Below are 15862 nucleotides of genomic sequence, written 5' to 3'. Positions count from 1 at the left end.
CTGCTCCTCTACTCTACCCTGGTGAGACCCCACCTGCACTACTGCATCCAGCTGTGGAGCCCTCAGCACAGGAAAGACATAGAGCTGTTGGAGCGGGTCCAGAGGAGGGTCACAAAAATGATCAGTGGGATGGAACACCTCTCCGCTGAGGACAGGCTGAGAGAGTTTGTGTTGTTCAGCCTGGAAAAGAGAAGGTTGAGGGGAGACCTTACTGCAGCCTTAGGAATCTTGTAAGAAAAATGGGGACAGACTTTCATCAGGGCTCGTAGCAATGGGACAAGGGGTAATGGTTTTAAACTAGAAGAGGGTAGATTTAGACTAGTTCTAAGGAAGAAATTTTTCATAATGAGGGTGGTGAAACAGTGGACCAGGTTGCCCAGAGAGGTGGTAGATGCCCCATGTCTGGAAACATTCAAATTTAGGTAGGATGGGGCTCTGAGCAACCTGCTCTAGCTGAGGATGTCCATGCTCATTGCAGGGGCTTGGACTAGATGACGTTTAAAGGTCCCTTCCAACGCAAATTGTTCTAGGATTCTAGGATTCTATGGTTTCAGTGTATATAAACACTTATACATATTCACAATACATATGGAGCTTATAAAGTACAAAATATATCAACAAAAATAGGAATACCAGATGGCTTTATTCTGAGCCAGTATGCTACCTTAATTGGAATACAGTATTGTTAAATTTGTACGAAGCTCCATTTTCTCACAAAATTTACATGAAACTGAAAGATTATCTTTGGAATACAAAAAAATAACTCTCATACAAAACTACGCTTATAAGTATTACATTAAAAATAATGCAAATTATAATTTGTATAAATTCAGAGTACTTTCTCTCTTTATTTGGCACCTGACAGCAATAGAGTGTTTTGCTGGGGTTTTTTTTGTTTTGTTTTTGTTTTTTTTTTTATTAAGAAAATCTTTCTTATCTTTCCTCTGATTATGGGTCTTCCTGATGCCTGCAGTGCAAATTTCAATAGAATTTGTTATTTGACTTTCACCATCACGTGTTGTTTTCCTAGACCAAGGAGATCTTCCCTTCAGAATAGCTGGGTGACTATGGTTATTTTACAGAGCCTTATTTTTTAGAAAATAAAGCTTTCTGCTCACCTTGCCATAGGATTGTTTCCCTGACCTTTTTTACATTTACTTTCACCCCCTGTTCTTTCTTCCTGTTTTATTTGATGGTTGCCTGGCAGATTCATATCGATTGTCAATGTGTTAAAAACAAAACGCTAGAAATATAACATAGCTAGAAGATGTCATCAACCAGAAGCACAGGTCTATAACAAGTAGTGAAAACCAGTCTTAGTCTGATCTAAGAATTCTCACAAAGTAATTTCTATTTATTTATTTTTATAGTAAAGTGCAGGGTTAGAGGCAGGGAATTTCCATACGTGAGTGTAAAGAATGCTTTGAGGATGACAGGCTAATCACTGAACATCTTGTATGTTCATAGTCTTAGACACTTTTTTCAAGAGCTTATCACCCATGCTACAGCACAGCAGGATATTAAGCATTACAGGAGTTATGCAGGAAGACCAAGGGCAGGGCTGCAGCACAGGCACAACAGTATGCTATTACTATACAAAAATCCTCCATATAACCCTCACACAGGAAGGGTGAAAGGCACAAGGACAGGAATCCCAAATTCAAAAGCATCAGGGAACAGCAAAAGCAGGGCTGCTCCACTAGAGAAGAGAAGCCAAGAGCCAAGGATTATCACATACACATACAGAGGCAAAGTTAGGACCCTTACGGATAAAACATCATTCAACTCCACCTGAACAAGGTGAACAGGACTGGATTGGTGACAGGAAAAGGGTCTGGTGACCATCAGATGAATGCAATTTGATGGGTTAGGTCTGAGGTCAAACCAGGAAGTCCCAAGACCAGATTGAGATCAGCAGAGAATAGGGCTGGAGATCAGAAACCCTCAATATACTGAAATAAAGTTCAGTGAAAACAGAGGATTTTCTTCTTCCCTGTTCTTTCTCCTTCGTATTAACAAGGCCAATCATTATACTGATTGGACTGGAATTAAAAAATGCAGAGATCAATATTATTGGTGTATTGCTAGCACTGAAGTCATTGCTTTTAAATAGTTTCTCAAATTGGACAAATACATTTTTTTAAAAAAAAAAAAAAGAATTTATCCTTTCACACATAAAATGCCTTTGGGAAATTGTTGTTCCTCCAGTGACAAATGAGAGCTATCTGAAAGTATGACTGTGAAAGCATAAACTATTCCCATTCCAGTCCAAACAAGTTCCTTAGATGAGCCTTTATTGTTACAGAGGTGATATAGCTGTGCTTGTGTCATTGGTGTTTATGCCATTTTTTTCCATGTTTTTCTTCTGTCCTTTTAACAACTGTTGGAAAAATTCACTCCTGCAGACAGCGTTTTAATAAAAGCTCATGCCTCGCTAGATTTCTTTATTAAGGACTATGTTTTTCAGGAACTTTGTGCTATCCATTTGCAAAAATCTGAACTTCATTTGGTGACAACTTGAAAGACATTACAAAAAGGTCTGAATCAGAAAAAAGTATTATACATACCTCCACATTTAGGAATAGGTCCACTCCACATTACTTTTCCATCCATTAGCATGCAAGTAATTGTTTCAGTTCCTTGTGTTTTAATAAATCCTTCCTCACATATAACAGAAATTGAGCTCCCCAGCTGAAAGTTGTCTCCAAACCGCCGAGCATTGATTGGCACTCCAGGATCAGGGCACTCGTTATGTCCAAATGCTTTTCAAAAGAAAAAAAAAGCGGGGGTGGAAATAGTGTGATAACTCTTACAAGTAAGATGGCATATTTACGATTTTATTCTGCTAGTAAGAACAATCTATTTATATTAGGAAACAATAAGAAACAAAAACTTGACCAATAGCAGAAAATGTAAACTGGTACAAAATATTGCTCAAAATATGATAAAGTTATACCAGCATGAAGTTCTTTCCAAGAGTCCATCCTATCCATTGCTACAGTGGGCCAGAAACATCTGTCAGAAGGACAGGGCAAGCATCTATGATGTAATAACTTTAGGTGTCCTTTGTATTTTCAATTCATTGTCACAGCCATTCGAGCCATACTGACTTCACTGTGCCTGATATTGCCATAGTCTATTTTGTTTCCTGTACTGAGTTGGTGAATGGCTACAAAATGGGTGATACTGGTGAAAGAATTAAAACCTGAAATTTTAACCATATCATTATGTTTAAGGTCAAAGAAATTCCTAATATATACGAATCCTTCCAAAATTTTGAGTTTACCTATGGGGAAAATTAGAAAAAATTGTGATTTCTCTGTATATGTCTAGAGACTACCACAAAGATAGTCTATGTCTTTTACTACAAAACACACCTTACAGAGGAGAACAAACAAGCTCATCTTCCTACCAGAAGTGAACACAACCATATTTATAGCAGTATCATTAAAAAGATATGTATTACTTAGTTACTATATTTTGTTATTTTATTTATTAAGAAGAATACTGCACATAAATCTTAGAGTTTAAATAATGTTGATTTTCCAGTGAGAACAATTACAAGCACAATATCCACCTCCTCCCATGATGACTGCAAATTACAGCTTCATAAATAGGTTTACATATGGAGACATCAGAAAGGACTATGTCCTAAAAAGATAATTTTCACAATGTTTTTCTGCAGTTTTACTAATATGCTTGCTAGATAAAACATATCCAAGCTCCGCCATGAAATTTTTGAAAAAGTAGTATTTCATTAGCTTAGCAGAAGATTTCTCAGATGTTGCATTACAGAAGTATTAAGAAACATAATAACAGACAAGAGAAAGCATTCCTTTATTGTCATTTTGACTTAGGAAATGCCATATATATTGGGAATGAAAATAGTGTTTTCATTGAATAGTTGTCTATCATTGGCATTAAAAATGACACAATCCCATATTTTTTCATAGGGGTTACAAAAACTTTTTCAATACTTTACGCACAGTGATCACTTTTAGTGAGAGGATTGCCTGTTTTTCTTACTAGCTTCAGACAACAGAGATATAGATTTTTAATATTGTTATCTGCAAATGTAGATAAACATTGACTCTACATATAACTTGCTTGTGTATGACACCAGTTTATTAAGGCTGCAAAATCAATTTAATGCTCTGTATTTCAGCTCAGGAACTCAGAGTTGTGGTTGCTACTGCTGCTCCTATGGAAGCAACTGTACTGTATAGGATGGCTATGGGAGGCAAGAGAGTGAAAGACAACCCTTCCCAACAACAGCAATCACTCTCTTAGCCTAGCCTGGCTGCAGTTACATTACTTGAGTAAAATTCAGTCTGCCTATACTCGTGAAAAGCTTCATGGTAGAGCTATAATATTATATACAAACCTTAAACTGAAAAGAAAAAGAACTCAGGGGTATATCCTTAACATTTTACCTATTATCAATAAATCAAGAAACCATGGAAAAGTTCCTTATGCAACATTACATGTAAAGAGGAGATCCAGTTTTCTTGGCATTTATACTCATCATGATTGTACTGGTATTTTAAGTAATATCTGGAAAAAAGCCAGGCAACATAATCATAGCACAGGGTGATGGTGAATTACTTTCAGTTCTGATATTAACTCAGAAGGATGATAAAAGCTGCATTTTGCATCAAAAAATGTGAAGAGGAGGAACTGCGGAGATCTCAAGAGATAGGAAGGCAGGAATTAAGCTGCTAGCCATAATGGTCTGAAGTTTGCTTTGAAAAGTCCTTGGAAAGTCCTTTGGAAAGTCCTTTGAAAAGTCCTTGGAAACAGGGCCAGAAAGGACTGGTCCACTGGTGTGATTAATTGTTTTGGTAGATTGCCCCATGAAGAGTTTTAGCTAATAAATCTAGCAATGGCTCTGGAGTAAATGTAACCCTTTCAGAGGAAAATACAGAGCAGAAACAGAAGTTAAGATAATATCAAATAATAAAGATATACTTCATAATAAACAATAGTGAAAGATTGTCTAAAGTTATGCAAACAACTTGTAGGTTATTCAGTACCATCACATGTAAACTCATACTTCTGTGTAGTACATAATAGTTTGAAGAATTCTATCTTGGGAAGTACTGAGACTGAAGAAGTCTAGCAGGAGGGAGTGCCAGCAAAACTGTGTTGTGATGGACATACCCTATCACAGTAATGAAAGAGACTAAAGCAGTCTTTGGATACAAAAACAGCACCTGGGATTGTCAATGTCTTGGCCTACTTGAGCTGAAATCACTAGAGTAATTAGGCTGATGGCAGAGGCCCACACTTTGACCTTTGGCATGTTGCTCTGTAGTTCATAGGGTTGTAACTTTTGCTAGATTAAAGCACAATTAAACAGTTGTAATGAAAACAGCTATAAAAAGAAGTCTGTATAACAGAAACAGCAAATCTGAACTTAATAAAAAATATTTTCCCAGCACTTCCTACACCCCAATCAATGGGCAACAGCTCAAAGCAGTACCCCAACTAGCAAAAATCAACCTGGAAGATGCTTTCCATCTCAAAACACTCATCTATCTCAGCCCAAAGGGAGGCTGGAACAACTCTGTATTCTGAATGCCTGGCCATGGAGAGCCTCCAGGGACACCTGGGACCACACTCTCATGGCTGGAGCTGATACACTTCCTCCCAACCACTGACAACCCCTACTTCTACCACTGAGGAAAGGGGAGATAGAGATACTCACTCATGACTTTGTAGTCTTCTTTGCATTAACTCCTTTGTCAGAGACAATAAATATCTCCTCTCCTTCACATGTTTCCAATTGTTGCATAGCAATTAATGTGTGCATTTTGTCTATCCTGACCTAAACTAGGAAATCCAGACTGAAGCAGAGACTATATAACTTCACTGCTTGTAATTTATGTGACTATAATCACATACTGTGTCTAGTTGTGATCTCCATAATCGAATAAAGTGTGAAACATCCATGAAGAAGTTACAAATATGATAAAAGGCCTTAAACTGAGGAATACAATGCATATAGGGATGACTGAGTTTATAAATACCTTCACAGAGACCAGAAATGTCATTAAGGGATCCTGGTTTTGGAATATAAACTGGAAGCAATGAGCCAGGTGTAAGTATGCAGTTCTATAGCAACTTAAACCAATGCAATTTCAGGTTGATATGTTCCTGTGTTCTGCTGTACCCAGTAAAGCAGTCTCCTGCCTTGTTCCCCCTTTTACATCAACAGTAGTGCATTGCCAGATACATGTAAATTGATACAAGGATCTGACCAAGATGAAAAATACACCCTTTTGAGTTCCTATTCCTTTGATTATTGGAACATTCTCTGCATCATCGATTTTCAAGTCACACGTTTCTGTGGGCTTGTCCCAACATGTAACTTATTAGAAATCTTTGTCAGACTTAGTGTAGTAACTCAAAGATGAGACATTTGAAATCTAATTTTTGGTTCTTTCCAACAGAAGTTGGAAAAGAATCTGGGTCTCTCAATTACCAAGCTTACTTAATCTCATTTCCTCTTTGGTTTAATGGATCCTTTTTGGTTTTTTTCCAGAGTAAAACATCTTCAGTAATAAAGAGTATTTTTTTCATATAGCCAAGCATGTAAAACATGTTTCTGGGAAGGGGAGACGTGAGTATACAGCTGTCCTTCAAATCATGCAGCTGAAGATTCACTTACATTCTGATTAAGCTTATGGAATTATCATATTCTTAGGTGTTAGGGAGAAAGACTTGAACAGGACCAGTAACTCCTAACATCAGACTTTTGGGAATATCAAAATATCTTTTGCCTATTGGCATGGAAAATGAGTCTACTATCTCTACTATCAGAAAGAAAAAAAAATTCAAATGTGTGAGGTGGGGTAACTCTGGCTGGAGGATATGATCCTGCCAATAGCCAGTCTCTTGTCCTTATCATCTTCTATACATATTAGAAAGCCTGATACTTCAGGCATTTCCTCTCCTAATTTCCTCCCAACTCCCCAAAAAGAACAACTTGGCTAAACCCAGTTCTTCTCACTTCACTGTTGGAACAGCAAAATTTAATTTTGTATATGCTCCCAGGAAAGCTTCATGTTATATTTTGCAGTGTTATTCATGCTGTGGGCTTATGTATTGCATCATCATGTCCGTCCTAGCTGGGAATATATCCTGCCTGGACTTCGGTGTGGGATAAATGCCAAATAATTTCATAGCAATAAAACATAGGCAGTTCTTCACATGTCCTTCAGAAGAAATGTAATAATTTTGCCAGCAAAAAGTAAGGTGAATAAGTGCTAATGGTATTTAGTACTGTTGAAGATATTTAATGTCACCTTCAATTATTATGCTGTCAGTAAATGTAGTGCCAAGCAGTAAATGTGGCTCTATGTATGGTTTCAGTCGCTTTTAACCTCCCCCAGGACAGAAGCGACTGAAATAGACAGAACTCAAATTTAACAGGAAACTCTCTGTTTCTGTGTGATAGATAAACTACACACAAAATGTGACAGAAGATGTTGGTTTCTCTTCCAAAAGCTACAAATAAGTAAGTAAAATTTAGAGTGCTCAAGACAGAAGCCAAACTACTGTTTACTACAGTTGCTCTGAATGGCAGTCTAGAAATTTCTCTCCCCATAGCTTTTACAGCTGTAAGTTAAAAGTGTAATAATCAGGGTATAATTAACATGAACTTATCTCCAGCCTATATACAAGCATACCAAACCAGAGAAACTAACTGTATGTAAGTATTCTTTTTAACATCGTAATGATGTAGCCAGGCACAACATATAAGCATTGTACATAAGCATGTTAACAATTTGATTACCAAAAAAGCAAAGAGAGACAGGTGTAGTTGCACATAGAAGACATCCGAGTAGCAAGACAAGGCATCCAAGACAAAAAAGAACAAGGTAATTAGTACAAGGAGAACAGGAGACCTCCTCTTCTGGGGGTGGGAAAAATAGCTTAAAAGCATCAGGCATAAGGAAGATAAAACAGAGAAAAAGGCGACAAGCCGATTGCAGTTTGTCTTTTATCAGAGAGCTCCTACAGCTGCCCACATTAACCGCGATGACTAGGACCTAGCATAGACTGCAACCGTCACCTCCAGGGTATTATATATGTTCACAGCTAAACTGGCATATGAGTGTTCAAGAGTAACAGTTTTGTACATGTGATGATGGCGATTAACATTATGTAGTATTTAACCAGCAGCACAAATTGTGTTGCTAGCAAATTTAACAAAGTTCTGTTTTACAATTTGACACTGGCCTGATTTGTCACTCTTCTAAACACTCCCATCACAACGATCTCTAGTGCTGTAAATTATAAATATACACATATTTTCAGCCCTAATTCTGTAGTTGAAAAACCATCCAAACACCTATATTAGGTATTCATAGGTATATAGGATTTGTTTGAAGATGTATTACCATAACCTCATTTTTACATACTTATATATATCTCCTAAACTGTGTGTTGCAAACAAAACACACACATACATAAAAAAATACTATTACTCACTGTTATAAGTGATGTTAAATCCACGTCCTGACATTGAATGGTCAGCTTGAAATTCCAGACGCAAAATATGACCGTTACTGGTAAGATGGGAAGGAACTTCAGCACCAGTAAATGTTCCTATTATGGGGGAATCTGGGGAGTCACCATCTTTAACTGCAAGGAAGTCAAACTGAGATTCCAAGTCAAAGTCATTAAAAGCGAGATGGATTCGGCTCCCGGGGTCTGAAATTATTGTCCAGATACAGTTTAAATTATTCCCATATCCCTCTGGATAATCAGGTGAAAGAACTGTTCCCATTGGTGCAGTGAAATTGGAAAGGCAAGGAACTGCCAAAAAAGAGAGAAAGAAATTAGATAATAGAATAAAACGTTTCAACAAGGATTTATTTTAGTATTAAGTTTTTGTAAGAGATCCTTAAATTTTCTGATTACCTCAACTGAATAATTCATGATTTGTTACTGTCTGTGAACCCAGAAAGAAAGTTTTTTTTTTTATCTTCTTATTCCCCTCCCCTCAATAAAACTAACTCCCAAGCAGAACCTGTAAGTAATAAAGGGCATCCTTGTTTCATTGGAAGCCCACAGCAGTCCTTATAATTTACCCATGTTCAACAATCCTTATCACTTAGCACCACTTATTTTCTTTGTTAGGGAACTGTTTAGATGAGCAAACCTCTCACTGAGCACATTAAAGAGGCAGAAAGTCAATAGTGCCCTTATCATTTGTTGTTCACACAGAAGCACAAGAAATTAACTAGCCTCAAAGAGACAACAGAGTTGTTTTGTTGTTATCAGGATAATATTTTATATTCAACCATTTCAGTTCAGGCATATTAAATTGAGTTGCAGGGATGAAAGCACATGACTGCACTCAATTGATTTTATCTGTGCTATTTTAGTGGAAAAGTTAAGAAAGGTGTTGCCATAAATATATATCACAACATTGTTTTTACTTATGCTGTATAACATAACTGGAATAGAGCTATACCTGTCTATGATCATTTATGTGTGAAAAGATATTAATACATAGTACATGGGGAAAAAATGTAAATAATTTAAACCCTTGATTATGATTCAGAAACTTTCAATCTAAGGAAATATATTAACTTATAAGAGGAGCTATAAAAAGTTTACCATATATATAAAATCTACAGAATCCTACCAAAAAAGCCAATAATAAAAAAATATATCAAATCACATAAAGACAATTGCTTTAATAGTTGCTATTAAAAGAAAAAGTATTTTAGCAGTTCTAGAACCTGTCTTGGACATAATCATTAGGCAAACCTACCACTGAACAAAAGTAAATTCATCCTGCCAGAGGAGTTAATTGCATTGTGCTAACTCTGCAATCAATCACACAAATTTTTACATATAAGGAAAAACTTATCACAATGATATGTATTAAAATAATAATAATAAAATATTCGGTACATACAAATACAGATTGGTATGTTTGCCGACCACTGGTTGTTTTCTTGGCAAATGATAGATTTCTCTCCAATTAATTCAAATCCAAACTGACACTCAAACCTTAAAACATCACGGTTAGAAAATCCATCCCCTTCTCTGATACCATACAATGGTGTTCCAGGATCCCCACAGCTTTCCTTTTCAATTTCTGTTGAAAAAAATAAGGAATTTATTTCTAGAGGAATAAAACAAACTCCCTGGGGTAATATGCTCACATCTAGAAAATAACTATACATTATTATAAGCAAATTAAAATAATCTACATAACAACTGATGCTGAAATGCACCACTGAGTCTTTTTCTATATTCTGGCTTCTTAAGGAAGAAATTCTGTGTAAGGATCTTAGAAAAAACAGAGCTCTTTGTGTTAACAGATTACTTGAAGTTAAAAGGATGTGAGAAGTATTCCTACTTTACTTTATTTCGTAAAATTTTAGGCAATAATAATATTAAGTAAAATATCACTTGTAGAACATGTGCGCTTAAAACTAGCAACAGAGACCAGCATCCCACAATGTAAACACTGTTCATGTTCCAATACAGCTTAAACTGATGAACTAATGACATGGCAAAAAAAAAGGAGTAGTGACACAAAAAGAATTGACCAAAATCAAAAGGAGTCTGTACATAAATACATAAATATTTATAGACATATATACACATTTATACACTCACATTATGTACACACATACAAAAATAACTTCTCTATACTTAAATAACATTTTAACACAGTAGTCTTAACTGCAAGGTATCTGAATGTTCCTCTCCTATTACTACAGTTGTTACAGCTATGATATTCTCTCAAGTTACACATTGTCCTGAACTTTCACTGGTAGTTACAAGCATGGAGTTTCAACCCCTATGCATTTCACAAGCTCATAGGGCAATTCAAGCTGGAATCATAGAATGGTTTGTGTTGGAAGGGACCTTAAATATCATTTAGTTCCAACCCCCCTGCCATGGTCCGGGATACCTTCCACTATATCAGGTTCTTCAAAGCCCTGTCCAACCTGACTTTGAACACTTCCAGGGATCGAATATCCACAACTTTTCTGGACAACCTGTTCCAGTGTCTCACCACCTTCATCATGAAAAATATATTCCTTACATCCAATGAAAATCTACCCTCTTTCAGTTTAAACCAGTTATACCTCATCCTATCACTACACTCCCTGATAAAGAGTCCCTCCCCATCTTTCCTGTAGGCCCTCTTTAAGGCTGCTATAAAGTTTCTCCAGAGCCTTCTCTTGTCTAAGCTGAAAAAAACATCTCTCTCAGCCTGTCCTCACAGAGGAGGTGTTCCATCTCCCTGACCATCTTTGTGGTCCATCCAAAGCTGAGGATGTTTTGGACCTTCTAAGCTTGCTGTCTGCCAGGGCACCAAGGCCTTTTCTGGAAAGCCACTCCTCAGCCTTTTCTGTGTGCAGGAGTTAGTAATTCCTAGGTGCAGGACTTACCACTTGCCCTTGTTGAATTTCATAGAGCTCCTGTATGTGCATTCCTCTGACCTGTATAGGTCCCTCTAGATGGCACCACTGTTCTTGAGTGTATTCAACTGTTTCTCCCAATTTGATGTCATCTGCAAACCTGATGGGAGTGCACTTCGTAGCTTCTTCGCCGTCAGTGACAAAATAGAATACCCCAGAGTAGACCTCTGTGGTACTCTTCTTGCTCCTGGTCTCCAGTACACTTATGACGCATTAACCTCTACCCTCTATTCTATCATCCAACCAGTTTTGTTTTGTTTTGTTGGGGGGGGGGCTTGATTTGTTTTGTTGTTATTGTTGTTGTTGTGTTTTTTTCTTTTTTTTTCACCCATCCATTTTTCTCCAACAGTATTCTTGCATTCAAGTCAGGACATTATATTCACATATCCAACTCTGAATGAGTGGACAGAGTGAAAAGTCTTGGTAACATTGAGGTAGGCAACATCCACAGCTCTCCCCTTGTCCAGCGACATAGTGATTTATTATAAAAGAGAAATCAGCTTGGTCAAGTGTGATTTACCCATGACAAATTGAAGCTAGCTGTTCACAATCACTCCCTTAATGTGCCAGGAAATGACTTCCAGGAAGATTTAATCCATGATTTTCCCAGGAATTGAAATAAGGGCCAACCTGCAGTTGCACGGGTCAGGCTTTTGGCTTTTGTTGAAGATCGTACAACTTTCTTGCACTCACAGAATCATGGAATCACAGAATAGTTTGGGTTGGAAGGAAGATTTAGAGGTCATCTAGTCCAAACCCCTGCAATGAGTGTGGACATCTTCAACTAGATCAGGTTGCTCAGAGCCCCGTGCAGCCTGACCTTGAATGTTTCCAGCGATGGGGCATCTACCACCTCCCTGGGCAACCTGGTCCACTGTTTCACCATACTTATTGTGAAAAATTTCTTCCTTGTATCCAGGCTAAATCTACCCTCTTTTAGTTTAAAACCATTACCCCTTGTCCTGTTGCAACAGGCCCTGCTAAAAAGTCTGTCCCCATCTTTCTTATAAGCCCCTTTTAAGTACTGGAAGGTTGCAAGACAGTCTCCCTGGAGCATTCTCTTATCCAAGATGAACAAACCCAACTCTCTCAGCCTGTCTTCATAGGAGAGGTGTTCCATCCCTCTGACCATTGTGGTGGCCCTCCTCTGGACCCACTCCAACAGGTCCATGTCTTTCGTGTGCTGAGGGATCCAGAGCTGAAGGCACTAGTCCAGGTGGGGTCTCATCAGAGCGCAGGAGAGAAGCAGAATCACCTCCCTTGACCTGCTGGCCATGCTTCTTTTAATGTAGCCCATACTTCATTTGATGCTGTCTTTGGGGATCTCTCCTAAGCTCTACAAACTTTCAAAGATGATTGAAAGTGGCCTTGCAAGGACATTCACCAACTCTGTCTGCACCCTTGGATGCAGTCTGTTATGTCTTAGAAATTTGTAAATAAAAATTTGTGTTCAAGATATGAAACTTAGGAAGGAATTCATGATCTACAAATAGAGGAAATATACCTGTACACAGGTAATGGAAATTCAGTACAAAATATTTTTTCCTTGTCTATCCCAACTATTGCAAACCTCTTTCATGAGAGATCCTAACTATAAAAAGGATAGAAGTCTTAAAATAAAATTTATCACATGTCATAATAATAACAACAAATATCCTTATACAATAGTTTGAAAATTTCTCTTTAAGGCCTTTCTGCCACTTTTTTACATTTCCATATTTAGTTGTTTGACTATGAGAAAACAAACAAACAAACAAACAGCATGTGTTTTGATTTTAACTCAAATAATTTTTCTAGGGTTATATTTTCAGTAGCGTACACCTCATTTCTCAGAGCTTTCAGCTATTTATGCTCTGAATACAACTGAAATGTGACAAAAAGCAAATAAAGAACATTTTAATTTCAAAAAGGAAATTAAAAAGACTTGAAGATTATTTAAAAAAAATACTTCACAGGGATTTGAAAGGCTTTATTATTCTATTTGATTACAGAAAAATCAAAACCAACAAAACAAAATCATATAACAAAAAGCACAACAAACATTAACATTTCTTATTGCTTCATTTGTATTTGTTCAAAGAATTCTAGGAAAATAAGAATATAATTCATAATTTTAAAAAACATAAAAATCAGGTTCAAACTCTTTACAGAACACAACCCTCCAAATAAAAGTTAAAGCTGTCCTGAAGAAACAACATAAGATATCCCAAAGAAGACACATTCACTCCTCCTATCTTCAATGTTTATGAAATTGTTAATGTCAGGCCCACACAACTACTCAGTTTTTAACTGCTGAAATAATACAAAGTTTTCCTAGGCTGTCCTGGTAGATTAATAATATTCTAAGTGCTTTCACAGAATCATGAAATCATTAAGGTTGGAAAATACCTTTAAGATGATCAAGTCCAAACATCAACCCAAAACCTCCACGCCCACTGAACCATATCCCAAAGTGCCACATTTACACATTTTTTGAACACTTCCAATGACAGTGAGTCCACCACTCCCTGGGCAGCCTGTTCCAATGCCTGACCACTCTCTCAATCAAGAAATTTTTCCTGATATCTAGTCTAAACCTCCCCTGGCACAACTTGAGGCCATTTCCTCTTGTTCCATCGCTAGTTACGTGGGAGAAGAGGCCAACACTCTCGTCGCCACAACCCCCTTTCAGGTAGTTGTAGAGAGCGGTAAGGTCTCCTCTCAGCCTCCTCTTCTCCAGACTAAACAACCCCAGTTCCCTCAGCTGCTCCTCAATAAGAATTGTGCTCCAGATCCCTCACCAGCTTCGTTGCCCTTCTCGAGACACACTCCAGCACCGCAGAGTCTTTCTTGCCATGAGGGGCCCAAAACTGAACACAGAATTCAAGGTGCAGCCTCACCAGTGCCGAGTACAGGGGCACAATCACTTCCCCACTCCTGCTGGCCACACTATTCCTGATACAGGCCAGGACGCTGTTGGCTGCCGTGGCCACCTGGGCACACTGCCGGCTCATGTTCAGCCGGCTGTCAACCAGCACCCCCAGGTCCTTTTCCGCTGAGTAGTTCTCCAGCCACTACTCCCCAAGCCTGTAGCGTTGCGTGAGGTTGTTGTGGCCAAAGTGCAGGACCCTGCACTTGGCCTTATTAAACCTCATACAGTTGGCCTCGGCCCATTGATCCAGCCTGTCCAGATCCCTCTGCAGAGCCCTCCTACCCTCCAGCAGATCAACACTCCCACCCAACTTGGTGTCATCTGCAAACTTACTGAGGGAGCACTCGATCCCCTCATCTAGATCATTGATAAAAATATTTTATTTGGGAAAACAATTGTATTCTATAAAATAGTTCTCCAACAACAGATTACATCAAGTAACTTAATTTAGATTTCTCAAAAAATATATGTTAGACAGTAAATGTATTTATACCTAGTTATATTTATTTTCTTTTGGGAGTACTATTCAGATGTAGCTGAGCCAAAGGAGTTCTCTAATTATTATTTTACCCTAAATAGCAAGAGTTTCCATGCTTTTTGTCAAATTTAAAAGTTATATAGCTGAGCAAATCTGATACAGTGAGCTTGTTCATCTTGTCTTCTATCAGACACCCCTATTAGGAAATTAAAGGAACTGATTCTGCATTCAGAAAATTCTTAGGCAGAGTACAATTATTTACAGGAGTTAGTTGGAAAAAAATTACTATTTTCCTTTATCCTATGTGATTGCTGTACTTGTAAGATTACATGCATAGGCTTGTATTTCATTTGCTTTCATCAACAGAATTAAGTTGAACAAGCTGTTATTTGAATGACAGTTTTAAATTAAATAAACCATCCCTATACCGCATTCGTATCCATTAAGACTGAAAACAAATCTTTCTTTTATTACTTTAATCTTTTCTGCACACCTTGTTTACACCACTTTTATACTCTGTAAATTTCATGTTAACATCAGTTCATTTCTGAATTTGAATCAGAATATTTTTATCATTACTTAGTTCTCTTTATGAGCAAAAATAATAGCTTTTTTTTTTTGGATTGAAGTGCAAATAGATTTTAGATTTGTTTAAAGAATGTCAACAAACTTCATTGGAAACAGACAGGGGAAAAAATACTGCTTACCTGACTTTTGTCATGTAATCACATTTTAAATAACATGATTTTAGGGAAGACCAGTATTTCATCTTTGTTTGACGTCACTGAGGGGGCTAATGAAATTCATATTCACATTTTTTACTGCTAGCTCTACCACCCTTGTTTCAGCTTCCCTGCATTGCACATTTATTTCCTAAGTTAGGTTCAGGGGTGACAAAGTATCATTTCTCTATAAACTTGCGCTAGTCCCTCATTGTAAATAATTTATTTATGATAAATATAAATTATTTACAGTTGTTTAATATTAGCAGAAGAAACAGTAAGTTTTCAAACAGCT

At 37.4% G+C, this 15862-nt stretch overlaps 1 protein-coding gene across 3 annotated transcripts in view; it reads right to left on the bottom strand.

Moving 5' to 3' along the window:
- The window catches only part of CSMD3 (CUB and Sushi multiple domains 3), a gene marked incomplete at its 5' end in the record, with an annotated part of 769714 nt that overhangs the window by 342466 nt on the left and 411386 nt on the right, over window positions 1-15862 (bottom strand). For all 3 annotated transcript variants that reach the window (XM_081996335.1, XM_081996336.1, XM_081996337.1), the window contains 3 exons: window positions 2568-2762; window positions 8497-8823; window positions 9935-10117. In XM_081996335.1, the coding sequence (XP_081852461.1) occupies window positions 2568-2762; window positions 8497-8823; window positions 9935-10117 (705 nt within the window). The remainder of the gene's footprint in view (window positions 1-2567; window positions 2763-8496; window positions 8824-9934; window positions 10118-15862) is intronic.

This window comes from Phaethon aethereus, assembly GCF_964289735.1.
Source record: "Phaethon aethereus genome assembly, chromosome: 2".
Classification (NCBI taxonomy): Eukaryota; Metazoa; Chordata; class Aves; order Phaethontiformes; family Phaethontidae; genus Phaethon; species Phaethon aethereus.
Note: the sequence above shows the minus strand (reverse complement) of the source record. Positions and strands in the feature narration are given on the sequence as shown.